The sequence below is a fragment of the Erpetoichthys calabaricus genome, chromosome 13 (genome assembly GCF_900747795.2).
Source record: "Erpetoichthys calabaricus chromosome 13, fErpCal1.3, whole genome shotgun sequence".
Lineage (NCBI taxonomy): Eukaryota > Metazoa > Chordata > Cladistia > Polypteriformes > Polypteridae > Erpetoichthys > Erpetoichthys calabaricus.
In genome coordinates, this window is record NC_041406.2 from 135,481,274 (window position 1) to 135,501,958 (window position 20,685).

The window sequence follows — 20,685 nt, forward strand, 5'->3', positions numbered from 1 at the left end:
CCTAAAACATTTTGATTGTAATCTGAAACATAATTGACTTATATTTTCACATTCACGTGTGCATTTTATGTGGACTATAGATACATCTTTGTTTAAATGAAGTTCAAAAGTCTTGGTAAATGATGTTAAAGAAAACTAGCAGTTTACTACAGACACTAAGTAAATAAACATAAATTTGATTTACTATTTCAGAAGTATATTTTATTTTACGACTCCATAAACACACACAACAATATATAACTATAGCAATAATGAATAGGTTAATTATTTGATGCTAGTATCATTTTACAAACAGAATTCCAGCTTTAAAAAGTAAACGACAACAATACGTACAGTTAATTATTACAACAATAAAAATACAAATCACTGAAAATCAAAATTGCTTTTTTTATGATTTCACATTTGAGAATTTGGAAACAATTTCTTTTAAATCTATTATTTGGGCCTATTCACTCTCCACTGATGAGGCTGCTCAAAATTAGGAGTCAAAAGAATATTATAATTATATAATTAATATTAATACTAATACAAAATTATTATTATTATTATTGTAATAAAGACAGAATATAGTATTAATTATGCAATTTAAAAAATGTAAAGGTTGTGAATTGTATGCTGACCAGCTTAGTGATTAGGCAGAAATCTAGCTTAGCAGTATTTTTGTTCCTTAAATATTCTCAGGATTAGTAACAGACACATAAATAATCATTCTAAAAACCACTTGTAATGGCAATGAACTGTGCTTGGAAAACAAAAGTAAAAATTAGGGCTGCTGTTTGATTAAAATTTGTAATTGTGATTTACAGATCAATTAAAATTTCTAATTGAAAAAACTGCATACTAATTCAAATTTATTGGTATTTCCTTTAAGTATATTAATATTTTTTTAAGGCAGAAATAACTCCATGATTAGTATCTAATAAAGTTTTAATAATTGTTTGCCTACGCATATTATGTTGAATAGTTTTGTATAACAGAAACAATATCCAACAACAACTAAACACTCCCCCCAATACATATGGTTTGGACTGCTATGTTGCAAGATAACATACAAAAGGTACCAATCATTACACTAACAACTAAATATTTAAAAAACAAACACAGAATCATAGTTTAACATCTGAGCACAATCAGCACTGCTATAGGTTGTGCTTAAGTGTGTGATACACGCCCATCAACTACATAGCTGTTAACTGGAGAAGAGACATCATTAATTAGATTGAAAATAAGTATAGATTTGGTTTTAAAATTACAAAGAATAGGCTAACAAAATGTGCAAATATATATTTTATAGGGTTATTTATTTAGATGTTTTAAATTGCAAAATAAGTCTAACTATCTTAACCTTCAGCCCAAATGGATGGAAATATTAGCATGACCAATGTACATTGATTATTGCCTATTTTATTGGTTACAGTACAATACAGACTAATGTCAGTTATAATACAGGCTATAGAAAGTAACATCCAATTAATTTAACAACAACATACCACACTGCATTTGGGGAAGTGTGAGTGAGGTATTAGATTTTAGATTAGATTAAACTAATGAACAGTCTCTAATTTTTATGGTAGTTTCATTTTAATGGAGAGAGATAGAATATCAACCAAAAATCCGGAAAAAACACATTATATAAAAGTTATAAATTGATTTGCAAATCATTGAGAGAAATAAGTATTTGATCCCCTACAACCCAGCTAGAATTCTAGCTCCCACTGATTGGTTGTGTGTCCATCTGGCACACAGATTACAATCAATCAATTACAGATACTCCAGATCTCAACTCGTGATGTGTATAAAGCACACCTGACCACAGATTCAATTTCTTTCATTCCAACCTCTCCACCACCGTGGGCATGACCAAAGAGCTGTCAAAGGACGTCAGGGACAGGATTGTAAACCTGCACAAGGCTGGAATGGGCTATAAGACCTTCAGCAAGAAGCTTGGTTAGAAGGTGACAACTGTTGGTGTGATTATTCAGAAATGGAAGAAATACAAAATGACCATCAATTGTCCTGGGTTTAGAGCTCCATGCAAGATATCTTGCCTCATGGGGTGAGGATGATCATGAGAATGGTGAGGGATCTGCCTAAAATACACGGGAGGAGCTTGTTAAGGATCTGAAGTCATTTGGGACCACAGTCACCAAGAACACCATTGGTAACACACTACTCTGTAATGGACTGAAATCCAAGGTCTCCCTGCTCAAGAAGGCGCATATACATGCCTGGATGTTCACGGGCAAACTTAAGATGGGCATGTAAGACGGGATCTGTTTTCCATCTTAAAATATGGAAAATTGAAACATTTTCTAAATATATAGGAAACTGAGAAATTAACGTACATTTATTTCTAGTAGGACTGAGTACTGCAATGTGTTATTCACATGCGATTTTTAAGAGCTACATGTAGAACAGTTTAATCAAAAACACCAATGTAAGAATCTTTACAAAAACTAGAAAGCGCAATCATATGATCATGTGAAAATATAAGTACACCCCATGAAATGTTTTTTTCTTTTTTAACATACATGGACATATTTTATTTGATATAAATAAAATCAAATAAGTTTCCAAGGGGAAATTGCCTTTCAAGATTTATCTTCATTTAAAGAGTATCTATAGAGAAATGTGATAAACATAACAAACATCATACCACATTTACATTTTGTAGTTTACTGTATAATTTAAACTAATTTAAATGCAAATTTCCCATTTAGAAAAAGTATACCACACCACTATATTTATCACCTTAGAAGCTTGTCTTTATAAACTGCAGACATTTAGTTTGGTTTGGTTTAGTTTTGGTATAAGAGCTCTTTGAGGCCAACAGAAAAGAGGTTATAGATGCCTTTGAATCTAGGGTAGGATTTACATAGATATGCAAAAAAAAAACAAAAAAAAAACAAAAAAGGAAAATAACCTACTGTCTGGAAGTTGAAAAGAATTAAAAAATCTGCCAGTTCATCTAGACCAGGCTACCCCTGCAAAATCAGGCCGAGTGCACAATGCAAAATGCTGAAACAACAGAAATTCATCACGGGACCTAAAGTTAGCTCTTCCCATTGCTGATGTCAAAGTACACGAGTTTACCATTAGAATGAAGCTACACAAATTACATGACAGGTATGGCAGAAGGAAACATCAGGAACATCAAGTAAAGACTAATGTTAACCAATGAACACCTTGGAAAAGACCATGTTTTCTGGAAAAATGTGCTCTGAATAGACGAGGCAAAAATAAGAGTTATTTGGCTACAGTACCAGAAGACATGTTTGGTGCAATCCAAGCACAACATTTGACCAGAGGAATCTGATACCAACAGTAAAGAACAGTGGTAAAAGTGTTATTCTTTGGGGCTGATTTGCTGCATCAATGACCTGGGCAGCTAACCATTATAGAATCCACCATAAAACTCTTTATTGTGCCAGAGGCTGCTTGATCATCAGTCAGAAGACAGAAGCTCAAGCAAATGACTTTGAAATGTGACAATAGCCCACTGTAGACATGCCAGTGCATCCACATCCACCAAGGAATGGCTGAAAAAAAAGAAATGCAGGGTTCTGGAACGGCCAAGTCATAGCTCAAGGTAGAATTTCATTGAGATGCTGTGGAGTCATTTAAAATGGGATGTGCACACATGGCATCTTTCAAACTTCACAAAGCTCAAAGAATTGTATACGAAGAAGTGGGAAAAATCTAGTCATTTAATTCCTGCTAAGTTGTTGGTTTCAGTTAAGGTTAGGGTGGATTAAAAAAAAAAAAAACTTCTTACATAAAGCCTATGTATGAAAGGCCAAAGCTCTATTACCTATCTGAATTTATCACTACTTATAAACTACACCACGCATTAAGATCTCAAGTTGTGGGACTACTAAAGATTCTGATGAATAAACAAAAAGCAGTGGGAGGTTGAGCTTTAACACTAGAATCCCTGAAGCCTATGAAAAAAGTCTTAATCCCAGGCCACCTTAAATTCTTTCGCACCTCTCCATCAGCATCTTTATTTTGCAAATGTGCTAATCAGCACAAGCAGCCTGCTATCCCATCCCACCACCGACACAGCTGAAGTTCTCCCAGCTCAAGTCTCTTTATCTGGGTGTGAGGTGCCTGAAGTTGTATAGGGTAAATAGTAGATCTTTATTTGGAACATATACACTTCATGTGTGTTTCACGTGCACAAAGATATGGGTAAATGTAGGATGACAGGAAATGTGAGGCAAGAAATGCTGAACACATACCTAAAACAGAAAGTCTTCCAAGTTATAGTAATAACGACGTGAAGTGTATGATGTGTGAAGACTTAGTCCAAATACTGTATCAAATAAATGTGTGCTTTATTTCAAGAATATAACCAAAGCAAAAAAAAACACTCAATTTACAAGCTGCTGTCAATGAGTTAAAAACCCAAGCTCAAATGTCAATCGACAGAAAGTTGATATGTCTTCTTGGATGCTGCAGAGGTACCTTATAATCAAAAGGTTGCAGATTCGAGCCTGGGTCCACCTCATTTTGAGTAGTGAGCTGCTATTATTATTACTATGATAAAAACATGCATTTGATTCCAGTCTGTAACACCTGGTGTTAATTTTGGCCACGTGTAAAAGCTTTTTTTTTTTTTTATTATTCAGTTTTATTCTTTCAGTGTCATTCACATGGTAGAGTGAACTTGCCTCTCCCTCTGACTTGATGGCATTTATCACCATTCTTTTTATAAGAACAGCAATGACCACAGTTGCTGCCAGCTCAGAACTACTTGTTGAACTGGCAATCAAAGACACAATGTCCCATGTCCGCCATCAGACTATCATGCGGTATTTGCGCTTTGACAACAAAGACACCCATGCAGAACATGTGAACAACGACAGATTTGCTGTGATTTCGGACATCTGGCAATGTTTTGTTGAGAACTGTGTTTTGAGTTATAACCCAGGGCAACATATTACCAATGATGAGCAACTGTTTCCAACCAAGGTCTGTTGGCCTTTGTTGCAATACATCTCAACCAAGCCTGACAAATTTGGCATAAATTTTTGGATTGTGGCCGATTTGGAGACAAAACATATGTGCAATGCCACTCCTTACTTAGGAAAAGATCCCAGTCGTCCCACGGGAGTAAGACTTTCTAATACTGTGGCCTTTTTAAACTTTTAAATGGTTGAGGATAAGTTTGTTTCTTTAATTAAGATGTTGATTTCTACCACAGTTGGAATCACCATTAGTTTTACTGAATCAGCCTGCAATCTAGGCATCATCTTTGAAGCTACCCTGTCATTTAAAGCACACATTACAAAACTGTTGAAAACATGTTTCTTCCATTTCAAAAATGTTGGGAAATTAAGGTGTATTCTAAATATGTAGAGAGAGGGAGGTTAGGAGCACGCACTGATACATACATAGGATGCCAAGAAATTAACTCATACATTTATTTCTAGTAGGATTGACTACTACAATGTGTGTTCACTGTTTTCTTTATACAGCATTCAGTTAATCCAAAATGCTGCTGCAAAAATTATTGCAGGAACAAGAACATACAAACACCTAACTCCAGTTCTTAAATACTTACACTGTCTCCCGGTCAAGTTTAGGGCAGATTTCAAAAGCCACCTCTTAACATATAAAGCCTTAAATGGCCAAGGTTCTGCTTACTTATCTGAACTGTCGCAGGTGGCAGGGTGTGGTCCGCAGCCGCCTGCCTATTTAAGGAGCCGCCTCCCTGCAATCAAGGCTGGAGTCGGGTGAGGAGGTGGCAAAGAGAGGCCCTGAGTGTTGTGTGAAGAGGAAGAGGAGGCTTAATGAAGAAGCCGGGATTGTGAGAGACTGTGGGGGTTTGTTGGTGTGGTGCACATAGTGACTTGTAAATAATAATTGTGTAAATAAACGTGTGGTGATGGAAGGAAACGTGTCTGCCTGTCTGTGTCCGGGGCGACTATTTCACAGTGGCATAGTCGGCAGGATGCTCCACCTGGGTCAAGGTGGGGACCTGTATTGTTGAGAGATTCTGTGAAAGGCCCGGCACAGCAGGCAACCTCACCCAAGTGCAGCAGGGGCGGCGTGCACCCAACCCCGCAATTACCGGATGTGTCGCGGACCAGGGGAGGTCCACCGTTGGACTTGGTATTGTTTTAGGGACGGCTCAAGAGCGCAGCAGCAGCAGGGAGAGCTGCCGGGAAGGAGACGCTGCACACACAGCAGCCGCGGAGCTGCCCAGAACCTCGCCCTAGAGTGTGGAAGGAGGGCGAGGAGGCCGCAGACCGGAAGTCCCTCCTCGTAACAGGCACGGGATTGGGCAGCGTGTCCTGTCATCCCGCCAACGATTGGTCAGAGGTGGGAGCAGGGAATGTCCATCTCGTGCCAGGAAGAAGCCCGAGTGGGCTGCAGGGAAGAGCCCACGGAGAGCAGTCGGCGAGTGGCGCTGCTCGAAAGGTAAGCACACCGCCGACTGTTTCTCACTCTTTGGCAGCGATTCTGCAGAAGCTGCAGGGCGAGCTTCAGCTCGCGCTATCGCTGCCGGCTGAGCGATGTGCCCTCCGGGCGGAGATGCAGGATCCAGGAGGGACGGCAGTGGCGTGCGATCGAGAGCCGCAGAGGAAGGAGGATCGACGATCTGTGGGAACTTCAGACCGGAGAGGCACAGCGGGGAAGGTAAGTGGGACCGACCTCGTGAAGCTCCAGACGCCAGCGGGGCTGGGTCTGCCCTTTTGCAATGGGCAGATTCGAACCATCACAGCGTCCCAAATTAAAAGGAGTAAGCGGCTTGGGGAAGCCAGTTCCTCCGACATGGGAGGACGTGCAGCTGGGTGCGCACGTCCCTGGAAGGGCCGCCCTCTGCCGAGGCAGAGGAAAAACCCGCAGGCTGGGAGGCGAGACAAATGTGTGCACCAGTTGATGGTTCCGTGGCAGGGGTCACGGAAATCTTGGGCCGGGAGGCCGAGATTACAAGCATCGGGGTGTCGGATGGAGCGGAGAGCGTTGGCCCTAGCCTGGAAAAGGCGCACAGAGTTGCCATGTCAGGGCAACGTCTCTGCCTCTTGTTTTTCTTTTTATTATAGAGGACTGAGCCCTAGGCTGGGACGGATTGGCCTGCCACAGAGGAAAATCTGTCCTCGCGGAACTGTCCGCTGGCCCTGTGGGGTCTCAGCGTGGAGGGGAGTTATGTCGCAGGTGGCTGGGTGTGGTCCGCAGCCACCTGCCTATTTAAGGAGCCGCCTCCCTGCAATCAAGGCTGGAGTCGGGTGAGGAGGTGGCAAAGAGAGGCCCTGAGTGTTGTGTGAAGAGGAAGAGGAGGCTTAATGAAGAAGCCGGGATTGTGAGAGACTGTGTGGGTTTGTTGGTGTGGTGCACATAGTGACTTGTAAATAATAATTGTGTAAATAAACGTGTGGTGATGGAAGGAAACGTGTCTACCTGTCTGTGTCCGGGGCGACTATTTCACAGAACCTATTACTTACAAACCAGAATGCACATTAAGATGTCAAGATTGTGGTCTGCTTATGACTCCAATGATTAATAAAATAACAGTGGGAGGTTGAGCTTTCAGGGACAAGGACTCAAAGCTGTAGAATGGTCTGCTTATTACTATAAGAGGTGCCCCTTTAGTCTCAGCTTTTAAACACTGGCTTGAAGACTCACTGTTTCAGTTTAGCATACCCAGACTAGAGCTGCTGATTAACTGTACATACTGCATCTCTGTTGTTAGTCATTAGTACTAAAACATAAGTAATATGATAGTTATAATTTGTTACTAACCCTCACCTATTCTGTTTCTCTTTTCGGTACTCAAATGTGGCACTTGGTGCAACTGCCCTACTGCCAATTTGTTTGCCTCCCTATGGAAAAGTCATCTCTGATAAAGGAGCACTGAAGTCATCGGGTAAGAAGGGTCCTTTCATCAGATTGGCCAGCACAGTACTGACTCAGTTGTGGAGAGGCCAGCAGGGGGAAGCAGCTTATTGGCCAAGGTCTCCAGGAGACTGAACAAATCTGAATCCTCTTATGTGATATAATCTACTCTTGCATTTTGTTCTGTACTTGTACTACTACTATTGTGTTGTATTCCTGTGGTGGCAATGAGGATTACTTGTGATCTGTTCTGTATTGTATTTACCCCATTTTTTGTCACCGATTGTACGCCCAACCTACCTGGAAAGGGGTTTGTCTCTGATTTGCCTTTCCGAAGATTTCCTCCATTTTTTTCACTACTAGGGTTTTTTTGGGAGTTTTTTCTCATTTTCTTAGGAAGTGCAGGCTGGGGGGCTGTCAAAAACTAGACCTGTTAAAACCCATTGGGGAACTCTTTGTGTGATTTTGGGCTATACAAACAAATTGTTGTTCTTGACAGACCTTGATAAAATGGGTTTTAAAGCCCTTTCTCACTAGTCCTCCTTCATTTTGTACGCTTTAATGACACAAAACATTAAAACTTATTAATTCAGTAAGTGCTCCCTCACTGGCAGTTGCATCTTTTATAACACAGGCAAGGAAGCAGCAGTGAGGTTATAGTCAGGCAGTGAGCAAAGAAAGTAGAGAGAAAAAAGAAACCTTAGGGAAATTGAGATACTGACTCAGAGTTTAAGTGTTCAAAATATAAAAAAAAGTATTAGAACTTTTTTGAGTTCAGGACACAATATGGAGAATACAATAAGTGATGTTTATCATCATTTGTAAGATGTTGATGTCACTGCGCTCCTACTGCTTTAGTCACTGATGGTGTTAACGTGCAGCTGGATTACTTATTCTGCTTACAGGCTTGTCAGTAGGCTGGTGGTAGGCAGAGCAATATATTGTTGAAACAATTTAGTTTTTATGAAAGAAAATTATGACAGTTTTTAAAATGTTGTACTTAAACTGAAGGACCTGTGATCTAATTGTTTTGTTACTGGAGCATCAACATGGCTTTTTGTTTTTGTACCTACCTTTCAGAGTGCTAAATATAAAATTCCTCAGCAAAGGAGTGATAATTATTTCACGGCATTTGCTGTATTGCAGTTAAGCACAACGCATGTAAACTAATTACTGTCTTGCTCTGCAAGCTGAATGAAACTCATCATTCTTTTTAACTTCATTTCACCTCACTGTGTAAAAGGGAAATAGCTAAAGAAAACAAATATTGCAGAAATTAAGCTATTTTATCAGCAACTTCATGTATGCCCTAGCATGTAGCAAGTGAGAGTGAGAGGGAAAGAGACAGTGCAAGAGAGTGCACAGCCAGTGATCAGGACCGGAAAAAAAATTGTAGCAGCAAACACCATCACATACTTTAGCTTCTAACACTTAAGGTCTCATAACCTACCTAAATTAGCACATAACATGGAATACATTTTGGAGCCTTCTGTCTTGGTAACACATTTCAGAGGCACAGTGAGGTCCATGTGTCCATCTTTTACATTTATAAAACATGCTTTACTGAGTAATTAAACATGGCAGCACAATCAAAATATTGTACCAGCAGATGTAAAAAATAATAATATACAAAATATGAACACACATATAGCAGTCGATCTGTAATGATTATCCAGCCAGATAGTACTGGTGCATTCTGTTACTCTTAACATCAATACCTTTGTCAGTCTGGTAAGTAAATAGAAAGCTTTATCAAATTAATGGATGACAAAATCACAAACAGGAGACAAGTCAAGATGTATCTTTGGCAGCTCAACATGAAGGACTATCTTATGCCTGCACTAATGATGCAAGGAATCACACCTGAAATGGAGGGACCATGTATAAAAACTGTTGTCATTTTTATATGGTGTGAAAGAAAAGTTTAAATTAAAGTGTGGAATTTGCACTCATGTTTGAATCATTTTATTTGAAATTTTAAATTGAGGAGCAGAGGGGTAAATCAAGGAAAAATGTGTCTTTGTCCCAAACATTACAATGGGCACTACCTATTTTAACCCTTGTCAAAGAGAAACGTGTTTTAAATTGATGTACGATACAATTAAAACTCTACAATGAAAAAGACATGGGTTAACTACAAGCTGGGCGTGACTACAAAATAGCCTGCTTGATTTCACTTTCCAGCTTGCCTATGACAATTTTTACCATTATGGCTATCTTCCCTTTTTTTCTCTGAAGATGGAAGCTCCTATGGTAAAAAACTTGCACTCTGATTTTTATGAATAATCATTACTACTAAGTGATTTTAAGAACATACTGTAATGCCAAAGAGTCTAGAGCATCTACTTTAGTTGGCCAAGCTTCCTTGTATTGTATTTCATATTATCCTACTTTTAACCTCACAAAGAAAGAGATATTGTATTTCAAATTATTCTACTTTTAACTTCAGAAAGAAAGCTGTTTTCTCTAAACACTGTACAGGGTGGTCCAGATCTAATTATGCAATTATGCAATTTTCATTACGCCTTAACTTATTAAGTTTATTACATAGAGAATTCACAAAAAATTATTTTTGTTGCCAATAGATGGCAGCACCTGCCCTGCATTCATTTATTGCAAGATATTTCGAACAATTCTTTTGCCTTGCATTGTTTTCCTGCATTGTATTAAAAGTTGAATAGTTAGATCTGGACCACCCTATAGATGCCTTTTTATATCCAGCTAAGTTAAAGGTTATTTATAAATCTCTGCACTTCCCACACATTCATTTTGGCCTACTATCAGCTGGAATGTAATAAAGCGACGTGTGAATTTATGAATTTTGTTGTTTCAGCATATATATCTTACCATCCCATCTTGTGACTTCTGCATAGTAACTGTTGTAGAGCAACAAACATAGACAGGGAAGGGCAAAGAGGCAAATGATATACATTATGAAGGGCAATGTATTCAGCCCCACAAATTTCCTGACATATGGATCCTGTATTATTTGTTTTAAGTTTTTAGATATAACATATTAATTGGTTTGAGAACTTTTACAAATTCATTCCAGTGTTTGAAGAATAAACATTTGCTTTGACACAGACTGCATATATTGCAAGGTTAATGCTTTGTTGTAAAGAACATATATTGCCTTTGCTATAGTCTACTAGGGTTGTCAAAAATATCAAAGTATTATTAAGCATCACTTTTAGCATTTTAAAAAACTTCAATATTCCTTTTTTCTGGTATCGATTCCATAGCCTGCATTACTAAAGCACTTGTGGTTCACCATGGCAGCTCTGTTTCACCCACTCTCAGGTGTTAATATTGCAAATGGAGCTTCTTTTCTTCCTTGACTTTTAAACCGTCTCCAGGAAGTGTGCTTCCATAGGGTGTACTACCTTTCATATTATTATGTGTGGTTTTAAAATTATATTTCACCATATTTACTATATAATTTGAGGCACTACAGATTTTCAGTGCTCAGCTGCATAAACAGTGGCATGACTTCTCCATGTGCTCGTACACTTCCACCTGTGATTCAGAGTGTGTATATAGTACGTCAGGGCTCATTTACAACCTAAAAAAAGGACAGCTTATGGAATAGCACATTGACATGCTAGTCTTTCTTGCAAAAAAATCAGGAAGTTACCACGACATTGTGATTTATTTACATAAAAATTCAATGTGGATTGTTGGCATTTATGAAAAGCCTTTAAATATTTTCGGTAGTAAGTTTGTGTGTTACTTTTCTTAGCAAACTGTTTACAATAAATCACATTAACAATCTTTTTACTTGATTGCTTATTTAAGGTTTGTTTAAAAATGTATATGTATACAAAATGATATTTGAAACATTTCATTGTACTAACCCAGTAACAGTATTTGTTTTTGTCAATGTAAAAAACTGTTGACCAGATTTGAACTCCTTTACTTTTCATTGCTTACATAACTTTACAACATTGTAAAAACATTTTCAATTTTCAAACATGTCATTGTGTATTTAAACTAGTGCTGGGTGGTATACCGGTTCATAGCAAAAAAACGTTTTTAATTTTTGTTATGATATGGATTTTTCTTATACCACAACCCCGGTTTAAATAGCCTAAACAACATTCTGAATGTGGTGCAGCGGGAAACTGTTAAAGGAGGGACCTTTTTCACTGCTGCACCGCTAAACATGCATACAATGGAGTACATGCGTTAGTGGAGGTATTGAACGGTGAAAATGGATAGAGAACATTCCGAAACTGAAGCTGTAGCAGACAATAAAGTTGAACATGATGACACAGAAGAACTTTTGCCGAAAAAAGGAGCCGAGTCTGTTGTCTGGAGATAGTCTGGTTTTAAAAGGTCAGATGTGGACCATTATGTTCAAATGTGTGAATATTGTTTCTATACTACTGGATAATACTGTAAGCTAAGTTGTACTTGTTTAATTTTTTTTCAATACTGTGTAATGTACCTGGGTACTGTGTAATAGTGTGACGACATGTTGACTTTATTCTCTCCGTTTGTTGAGATTAAAGTCAACATGTTGACTTTATTATCGTAATTTGTTTTTAAAGTAGAACATCGCAAACTAAACTTCATCTTAAAATGAATATTTCATTTACTAGATTTTCTCAAACCCCGTTATAAGTTCTGCAGCACATTAAATGCTTTGTGTTAAGTGTTCCCTAAGCCATGTTAACCGCTACGTGCTTCTTAAACTGATTTCCTCTTGCGCTAAAAGGAGGCGCAGGCAGCACAAAGAATACATTAATTTCATGATATTCCTGCTCTATGGACATTTAGAATGCTAAGATAAATACTTGATATTATTTTCATGATGAAATGCATTAAACCATGTATTAATCATCTGGGGGCACGGAGGCATGGAGGTTGCACTGCTGCCTCGCAGCAAGGGGGTCCCGGGTGTTCCCTGCTTTGAATTTGCATGTTTTTCTGGTGGGTTTACTCGGCGTGCTTCATTTTCCTTTCAAAGTCATGTAGGATGTGGGGTTTTGTTACGTTATACAGTGATCCCTCGCTATATCGCGCTTCGCCTTTCGCGGCTTCACTCCATCGCGGATTTTATATGTAAGCATATTTAAATATATATCGCGGATTTTTTGCTGGTTTGCGGATTTCTGCGGACAATGGGTCTTTTAATTTCTGGTACATGCTTCCTCAGTTGGTTTGCCCAGTTGATTTCATACAAGGGACGCTATTGGCAGATGGCTGAGAAGCTAGATTGCTTACTTTTCTCTCTGTCTTGCGCTGACTTTCTCTGATCCTGATGTAGGGGGATTGAGCAGGGGGGCTGTTCGCACACCTAGACGATACGGACGCTCGTCTAAAAATGCTGAAAGATTATCTTCACGTTGCTATCTTTTGTGCAGCTGCTTCCTGAAACGACATGCTGCTCGGTGCTTCGCATACTTAAAAGCTCGAAGGGCACGTATTGATTTTTGAATGAAAAACAAACTCTGTCTCTCTCTATCTCTCTCTCTCTCTCTGCTCCTGACGGAGGGGGTGTGAGCTGCTGCCTTCAACAGCTTTGTGCCGCGGTGCTTCGCATACTTAAAAGCCAAACAGCCCTATTGATTTGTTTGCTAGAGATTGTTTTCTCTATCTATGTGACATTCTGTGCTCCTGACACGCACTCCTTTGAAGAGGAAGATATGTTTGCATTCTTTTAATTGTGAGACAGAACTGTCATCTCTGTCTTGTCATGGAGCACAGTTTAAACTTTTGAAAAAGAGACAAATGTTTGTTTGCAGTGTTTGAATAACGTTCCTGTCTCTCTACAACCTCCTGTGTTTCTGCGCAAATCTGTGACCCAAGCATGACAATATAAAAATAACCATATAAACATATGGTTTCTACTTCGCGGATTTTCTTATTTCGCGGGTGGCTCTGGAACGCAACCCCTGCGATGGAGGAGGGATTACTGTATTGACCCTGCTAGTGTATGTATTGCTCGTATTCACCCTGCGATGTGCTGGCGCCACGTTCAGGATTTGCTCTGGCCTCGCACACAATGGTTGCTGGGATGGGTGCAACCCTGAATGGTTGGCATAATTAAACATGTATAACGAAGATTTTTTTTAAATTATCATGTGGTGATTGGTTATGTGGAGAAAGAAAAAGGAAGGATAGGAACTGGGGGTTTGTTACGTCAGACAGAGACAGCACGCATGCAATAAAGAAACTCAGCTCAGAAGAACATATTGAATTCTGTGTTCGTGTCACCAACTACCAGATCATGAACCCAACATTTACACAATATTTAAGTTAAACCTGTTCGATACGCATTCATACATCCAGTTTTTTTGGAGCCTCGTCACACCTGCCATAAAGTTCTCTACACTGAACGTACACCTGGGGACCCCTTACTTCGAGGGAGCAGCACTCCACCACACTACCGTGCATGTTTAATACCTGCTTTAATGCATTTCATCATGAAAATGATATCAAGTATTTATCTTAGCATTCTAAATTTTCAGAGAGCAGGAATATCATGAAGTGAATGTATTCTGTGCGGCGATAGCTGCCTGTGCCTCCTCTTAGTGCAGAGGAAGTCAGTTTAAGAAGCACGTAGCGATTAACAACTGGGTTGGGGAACACTTAACACAAAGCATTTAACGTGCTACAATAGTTATGACGGGGTTTGAGAAAATCTAGTAAATTAAACATTGATTTTAGGATGAAGTTTAGTTTTACGACATTCTACTAATAATGGAAAAATAAACTATGAGAATAATGTGGAAATGTCGACTTTAATCTCAACATAAACGGCGAGAATAAAGTGGAAATATTCGAGAATAAAGTCAACATGTCAACTTTATTCTTGACAGAGTTTTTTTTTTTTTTTTTTCCTTCACCGTGGCCCTAATATGCTTCCGTAGGGCTATACCACAAATAGCATTATAAATGCAAGTTGCAGTTTTATTTTTTATGTATATAGCTTAGCTTGACGCAAGGTCCATATTAATGCAATTTGCCTTAATGATGGTTCAGTTGGTAAAGATGTCATCACCAAGCTGCACTTGTTTTGTTTTATTTTATTTGGTGAATACTGTGTATTGCACCTGGGCTTGAAGTAATAGTATTACTGGAAGTTGTACTATTATTTATTTTATTGTTATTATTTATTAGTTTAAATATTATGCAGTTTAATAATGGTAAAGTTGTTTAAAAAGTCACTTTAACGTGTCAGTGGACAGAAATTGTTAACATTAACAGAAAGTGTAGTTGGATTACAAAAAACATTTACTATTTATTCCTTTTCTAAGACATGTTCAGTGCAATACAACTTTTGACAAGCACCTCTGGATATTTTACAAGTCAAAATGCCTCTTTGGATAACTGAAAATATGTTGTCAAAATTTCAGTTTAAGTTGTTTACAAACTTTGTTTAATAAAGATGTTCTATATTTTGACTGCATCTGTCATGCAATTTGATTCCTTCTCTTCATTAGTGCCACCCCCTTGAAAGCTATCACTTTATGGGGCCATGCAAACCTGTATTAATATTTGTGTGCACATTAAAATGTCTTTTTGTATAATGTACAATTCTCATGATAGTGGAATAGGTTATTCTTAGCCAGTCTACTGCAGTAATTGTAGTGGAAAATGTGGTCAACATCCACTCATGCATTGGGAAAAAATACCGTTGAATACCGTGAAACCGGTATAATTTTGAAAATACCGTGATATAGAATTTTGGTCATACCGCCCAGCACTAATTTAAACCAAACTTTTTTACTTCCCATGTGCAATACTTTAAATTTACTTACATTAAATTTCACCTGCCACAAATATACCCAAGCCTGAATGCTGCCCAAGTGCCTCTGTAGTGATTCAACAGATTTTAGATTATCTGTCAATCCACCAAGCATGGTATCACCTGCAAACTTAAACACCTAGTTATTTATATCCCTATTCAAATCATGTACTGTATATATTAACAATAGCAACAGCCCTACCACTGACCCCTGTGGAACACCACTCTTTTTTTGTATCATTACACTCTGCTTTCTGAGTCTGAGCCAGTTTTGTACCCATTTACACAAAACACCCTTACCTTCTACAAAAGACTGCACTACGTAAAGTATTTGTATTTAATGACTACAATTTCTATTATTTGATTTTATCAAGGCAACAATTTGAATGCATATATAATTGCAAATTATTTGATTATGATTTTTATCAATTTACATAATATACTGTGTATTGGATGCTGAATTTCAATACTTTTCTTAGTATTATTACTACCGTACATCAAAGCTTGAAATTTTGGCATTGTGAAAACCCTAGTGTCTATATGTATTGCTATATATCATGAGGTGAGTTTTCTTTGTTGTTTTCCATTTCTTGCTTAAATTATAGTGCAGGAAGATATCTTATGAAGTATTTTTTTGTATTTTGTAAATGCTGATTAGTAAGGACAAGGATAAAAATAATAATAATAATTCATTACCTGGTATCGTGCATGTGCCAAACTGCTGAATGTCTCTCCAAATCTCAGCTGATATGTACATTTATTTCATGTTAGTTCATTTATTTACTTACTTATTTTTTGGCTTTTTTTAAATATATTTCTGTGTATGAAGAATACATATAGCTTTGCCATAAATTGCAAAGTTTCTGAGAATTCCACCTGAGGAGTCATTGTTTTGTGTGTGCTGTAATGCAGAATGATATTGGACATACATATATTATGTAAAAATGTTTTGTCACTAGGATGTTGTGCTTCACCTTTTTTCCCCATGCATGTTTGTAAAAGTGCACAAAGCCTTGAAAAAAAGAAAAGATATGTACAGTGTCTTTCCTAACTTACAAAAGCGTTTGTATTTTATTGTTTTCATTCTGTCAGTTCTTACAGCCTGATTAATATATTAGAGCAAAAGGAAAAAGCCTCCAGCAACTCTTGTGATAAGCGAGCAGCCAAATATAGCAGCTTCACAAGTTTGACCACAAAGTGGGTGTTTTACAATCTGATGTCATTGCTCTATCTGTCTATCCATCATTTAGACTGGTACTATTTTTAAGTCAACAAATGATCTCATAATTCTAAAAATTACACATTTTTAATCAGACTAGAAGATATAGTGCTCCCTACCCAAGTCATCTTTACATAAATTGAAGCATACCTACATGCTTCAAATTGCAGAGTAATGGTCTTTAAGTATTTTGTCCTGATTGGTATTATTTATTTAACAGACACCTTTATTCAAAACAATCTACAAAAGATTTTGCAAAAATTACTTTCAGTCTATATCAGGAAAGTACTAAATGAACAATACAGAAAAACAAATTTAAAGTAAACACAAGAAGCAAACAGTTTACAGTATCTCACAAAAGTGAGTACCCCCCTCACATTTTTGTAAAATCTTTTCATGGGACAAAACTGAAGATATGACACTTTGATACAATGTAGTCAGTGTACAGCTTGTATAACAGTGTAAATTTGCTGTCCCCTCAAAATAACTCAACACACAGCCATTAACGTCTAAACCGCTGGCAACAAAAGTGAGTACACGCCTAAGTGAAAAATGTCCAAATTGTGCCCAAAGTGTCAATATTTTGTGTGGCCACCATTATTTTCCAGCACTGTCTTAACTGTCTTGGGCATGGAGTTCACTAGAGCTTCACAGGTTGCCACTGGAATCCTCTTCCACTCCTCCATGACGACATCACAGAGCTGGTGGATGTTAGAGACCTTTTGCTCCTCCACCTTCCGTTTGAGGATGCCCCACAGATGCTCAATAGGGTTTAGGTCTGGAGATATGTTGGCCAGTCCAGCACCTTTACCCTCAGTTTCTTTAGCAAGGCAGTGGTCGTCTTGGAGGTGTGTTTGGAGTCGTTATGTTGGAATACTGCCCTATGGCCCAGTTTCCGAAGGGAGGGGATCATGTTCTGCTTTAGTATGTCACAGTACAAGTTGGCATTCATGGTTCCCAAAATGAATTGTAGCTCCCCAGTGCCGGCAGCACTCATGCAGCCCCAAACCATGAAACTCCCACCACCATGCTTGACTGTAAGCAAGACACACTTGCCTGTGCTCCTCACTTGGTTGCCGCCACACATGCTTGACACCTTCTGAACCAAATAAGTTTATCATGAGACCACAGGACATGGTTCCAGTAATCCATGTCCTTAGTCTGCTTGTCTTCAGCAAAATATTTGCGGGCTTTCTTGTGCATCATCTTCAGAAGAGGCTTCCTTCTGGGACGACAGCCATGCAGACCAATTTGATGCAGTTTGCGGCGTATAGTCTGAGCACTGACAGGCTGACCCCCCCCCCCCCCCCCACCCCTTCAACCTCTGCAGCAACGCTGGCAGCACTCATATGTCTATTTTCAAAAGACAACCTCTGGATATGATGCTGAACATGTGCACTCAACTTCTTTGGTCAACCATGGCGAGGCCTGTTCTGAGTGGAACCTGTCCTGTTAAACCGTTGTATGGTCTTGGCCACCATGCTGCAGCTCAGTTTCAGGGTGTTGGCAATCTTCTTATAGCCTAGGCCATCTTTATGTAGAGCAACAATTCTTTTTTTCAGGTCCTCAGAGAGTTCTTTGCCATGAGGTGCCATGTTGAACTTCCAGTGACCAGTATGAGAGAGTGTGAGAGCAATAACACCAAATTTAACACACCTGCTCCCATTCACACCTGAGACTTTGTAAAACTAATGACACATGACACTGGGGAGGGAAAATGGCTAATTGGGCACAATTTGGACATTTTCACTTAGGGGTGTACTCACTTTTGTTGCCAGCGGTTTAGACATTAATTGCTGTGTGTTGAGTTATTTTGAGGGGACAGCAAATTTACACTGTTATACAAGCTGTACACGGACTACTTTACATTGTATCAAAGTGTCATATCTTCAGTTTTGTCCCATGAAAAGATATAATAAAATATTTACAAAAATGTGAGGGGTGTACTCACTTTTGTGAGATACTGTATAGTTCTGTGGCTAAATTAAAAGGCTCGATTAGAAACTTTAATGCAGGGCACCAGCTGAGCGCTAGCTAAACTGCATCTCGGCTGAGGAAGGTAAAATGATCACTGTCAACTTTGGCAAGGCTCGTTAAGCTTGTAATTATAAAGGTGCTATGATAAAAGGAAAATCAGAAATATGTCAGTTATTTTCCACAGTCCACAAGAAAAGGAAGCCAGTTTTTGTTCTACCATAAAATATCAGTAAGTCATGAATCTCTGGTTAACAGACTTTTTTCATTATTTCTTTGTTTCATCTGAATAGCAAAACAGTATGTATAGTCCTTACTTGCTGGAGCGTGGTACCACCATTTCTGCCAATGTTTCATAGGTTTTTTGCCAGTCATTGTAACTTGCTCTGTAATAAAGGAGAAAAGCAAAATGTGTTAAAATTTAAATCAAAATGAATTATTAAAAATACATATACACATTTTTGAATGTATTAAAGTGAATTGTACAAAATAATACTAATCCAAGATTAAAATTTTCAAAAAACAGAAGTCAATTTTCAAGGGATAAAAAGTGAACATACTTAGGATATTCATTATAAAAAATTGAGATGGAAAGCCTTTAAACATTAGTATACAGTGTAACTTTTTTTTTTTAAATCCACCTATTCTTAATCAAATTTACAACAGCAATTTTCTTAAAATGTAACATACAGAACAATGGCATAAGGGAAGGAAACAAGAGAAAATTCTACACATACAATGCGCAAACTCCTCACAGACAGTGAGTGCCATTGCTACAAATCAGTGTGCCATCCTGTATTTATTTTTTTTATAACTCAGGTTCGCATTATTAATGATGAGTTATACTATAAAAGATGCACCATTTTTCTCCAATATTCTTTTTCAAAACTTCAACCTACACTTACACCAGTTTCGATGGAAGTTAGAATAAGAAGGCAATAAAATTTTGTTTTCATATGAATCTTTCCAGTTATTGATCAATGACATAATGAGAAATAAAATGTTTGCTGAAGAAAATCCAAGAAAAATATTACTTTAAGGTATTTACAAATGATAATGAATTATACTGAACAAGCTCAGGTTTCATTTGAACCAAAAGTAGCATGCCCTTGTTAAAAGCTCTAAAAGGCAAAACAAAGGTGTTACTAGAGGTAAAATAACCTTTTTAATAAAGCAATAATGATTTCTGAAAAATTAACTTTAAGGGTTTGGATTACATATAGAATACAATATCACCTAGGAACAAGTTCTGTTCCAAGAGCACGTTCACAAGTCGAGCAAAGTTAGCCTAGGCACCCAATGAACACAATGCAACCTCCAACTCCATTTAGAAAAAATGTACATGTGCAGCTATTTGTACATTTCTTGTGCATTTCAACAAACAACCGAGTTATTTCTTTTATTCCCATTGTTTATCATCAGCTGATCTTTGTACAGTAGAATCACTTACTGCTAGCAAACGAGCCTGCGTATGCAGACCTAGCATACCTCTCTCCTCAACTCTTATCGAAAACATGTTATTTGTACTCTACGTACAGTATAAATAGCATTTAAAAGTTAATATTTCTACAGTGAGATTTCTGAGACCAATTTGCCACTGGTGCAACTACAAGTTTAGAGGCTCGCCATGTAATGCTTCTGTTGCACACTGGTTGATTCAGGGAATATTTAAAAACAGCCGCTGACCTGGCATATGTTTACTTGTTGTTTTCTCACTTGTGCATGAAGTCTGTCTACTCTTTTAATCTGAGAAGGGAGTGACTACATGAAGATGACAGCGTTAGTGCCTGCATGCTGGGATTTCTAAGAGTGCTAAAGATACTGCTCCCATTTGGATAACTGAGATTATAATAAAACTACCGTTTTACTTGTGTACCACACGCTCTCATGTAAGACG

General features: G+C 38.1%; 1 protein-coding gene across 2 annotated transcripts in view; it reads right to left on the bottom strand.

Moving 5' to 3' along the window:
• The window catches only part of LOC114663728 (V-type proton ATPase subunit C 1-A), a 226,376-nt gene that overhangs the window by 27,476 nt on the left and 178,215 nt on the right, over positions 1-20,685 (bottom strand). For both annotated transcript variants that reach the window (XM_051935508.1, XM_028817649.2), the window contains exon 8: positions 19,106-19,174. In XM_051935508.1, coding sequence (XP_051791468.1) covers positions 19,106-19,174 — 69 coding nt within the window. The remainder of the gene's footprint in view (positions 1-19,105; positions 19,175-20,685) is intronic.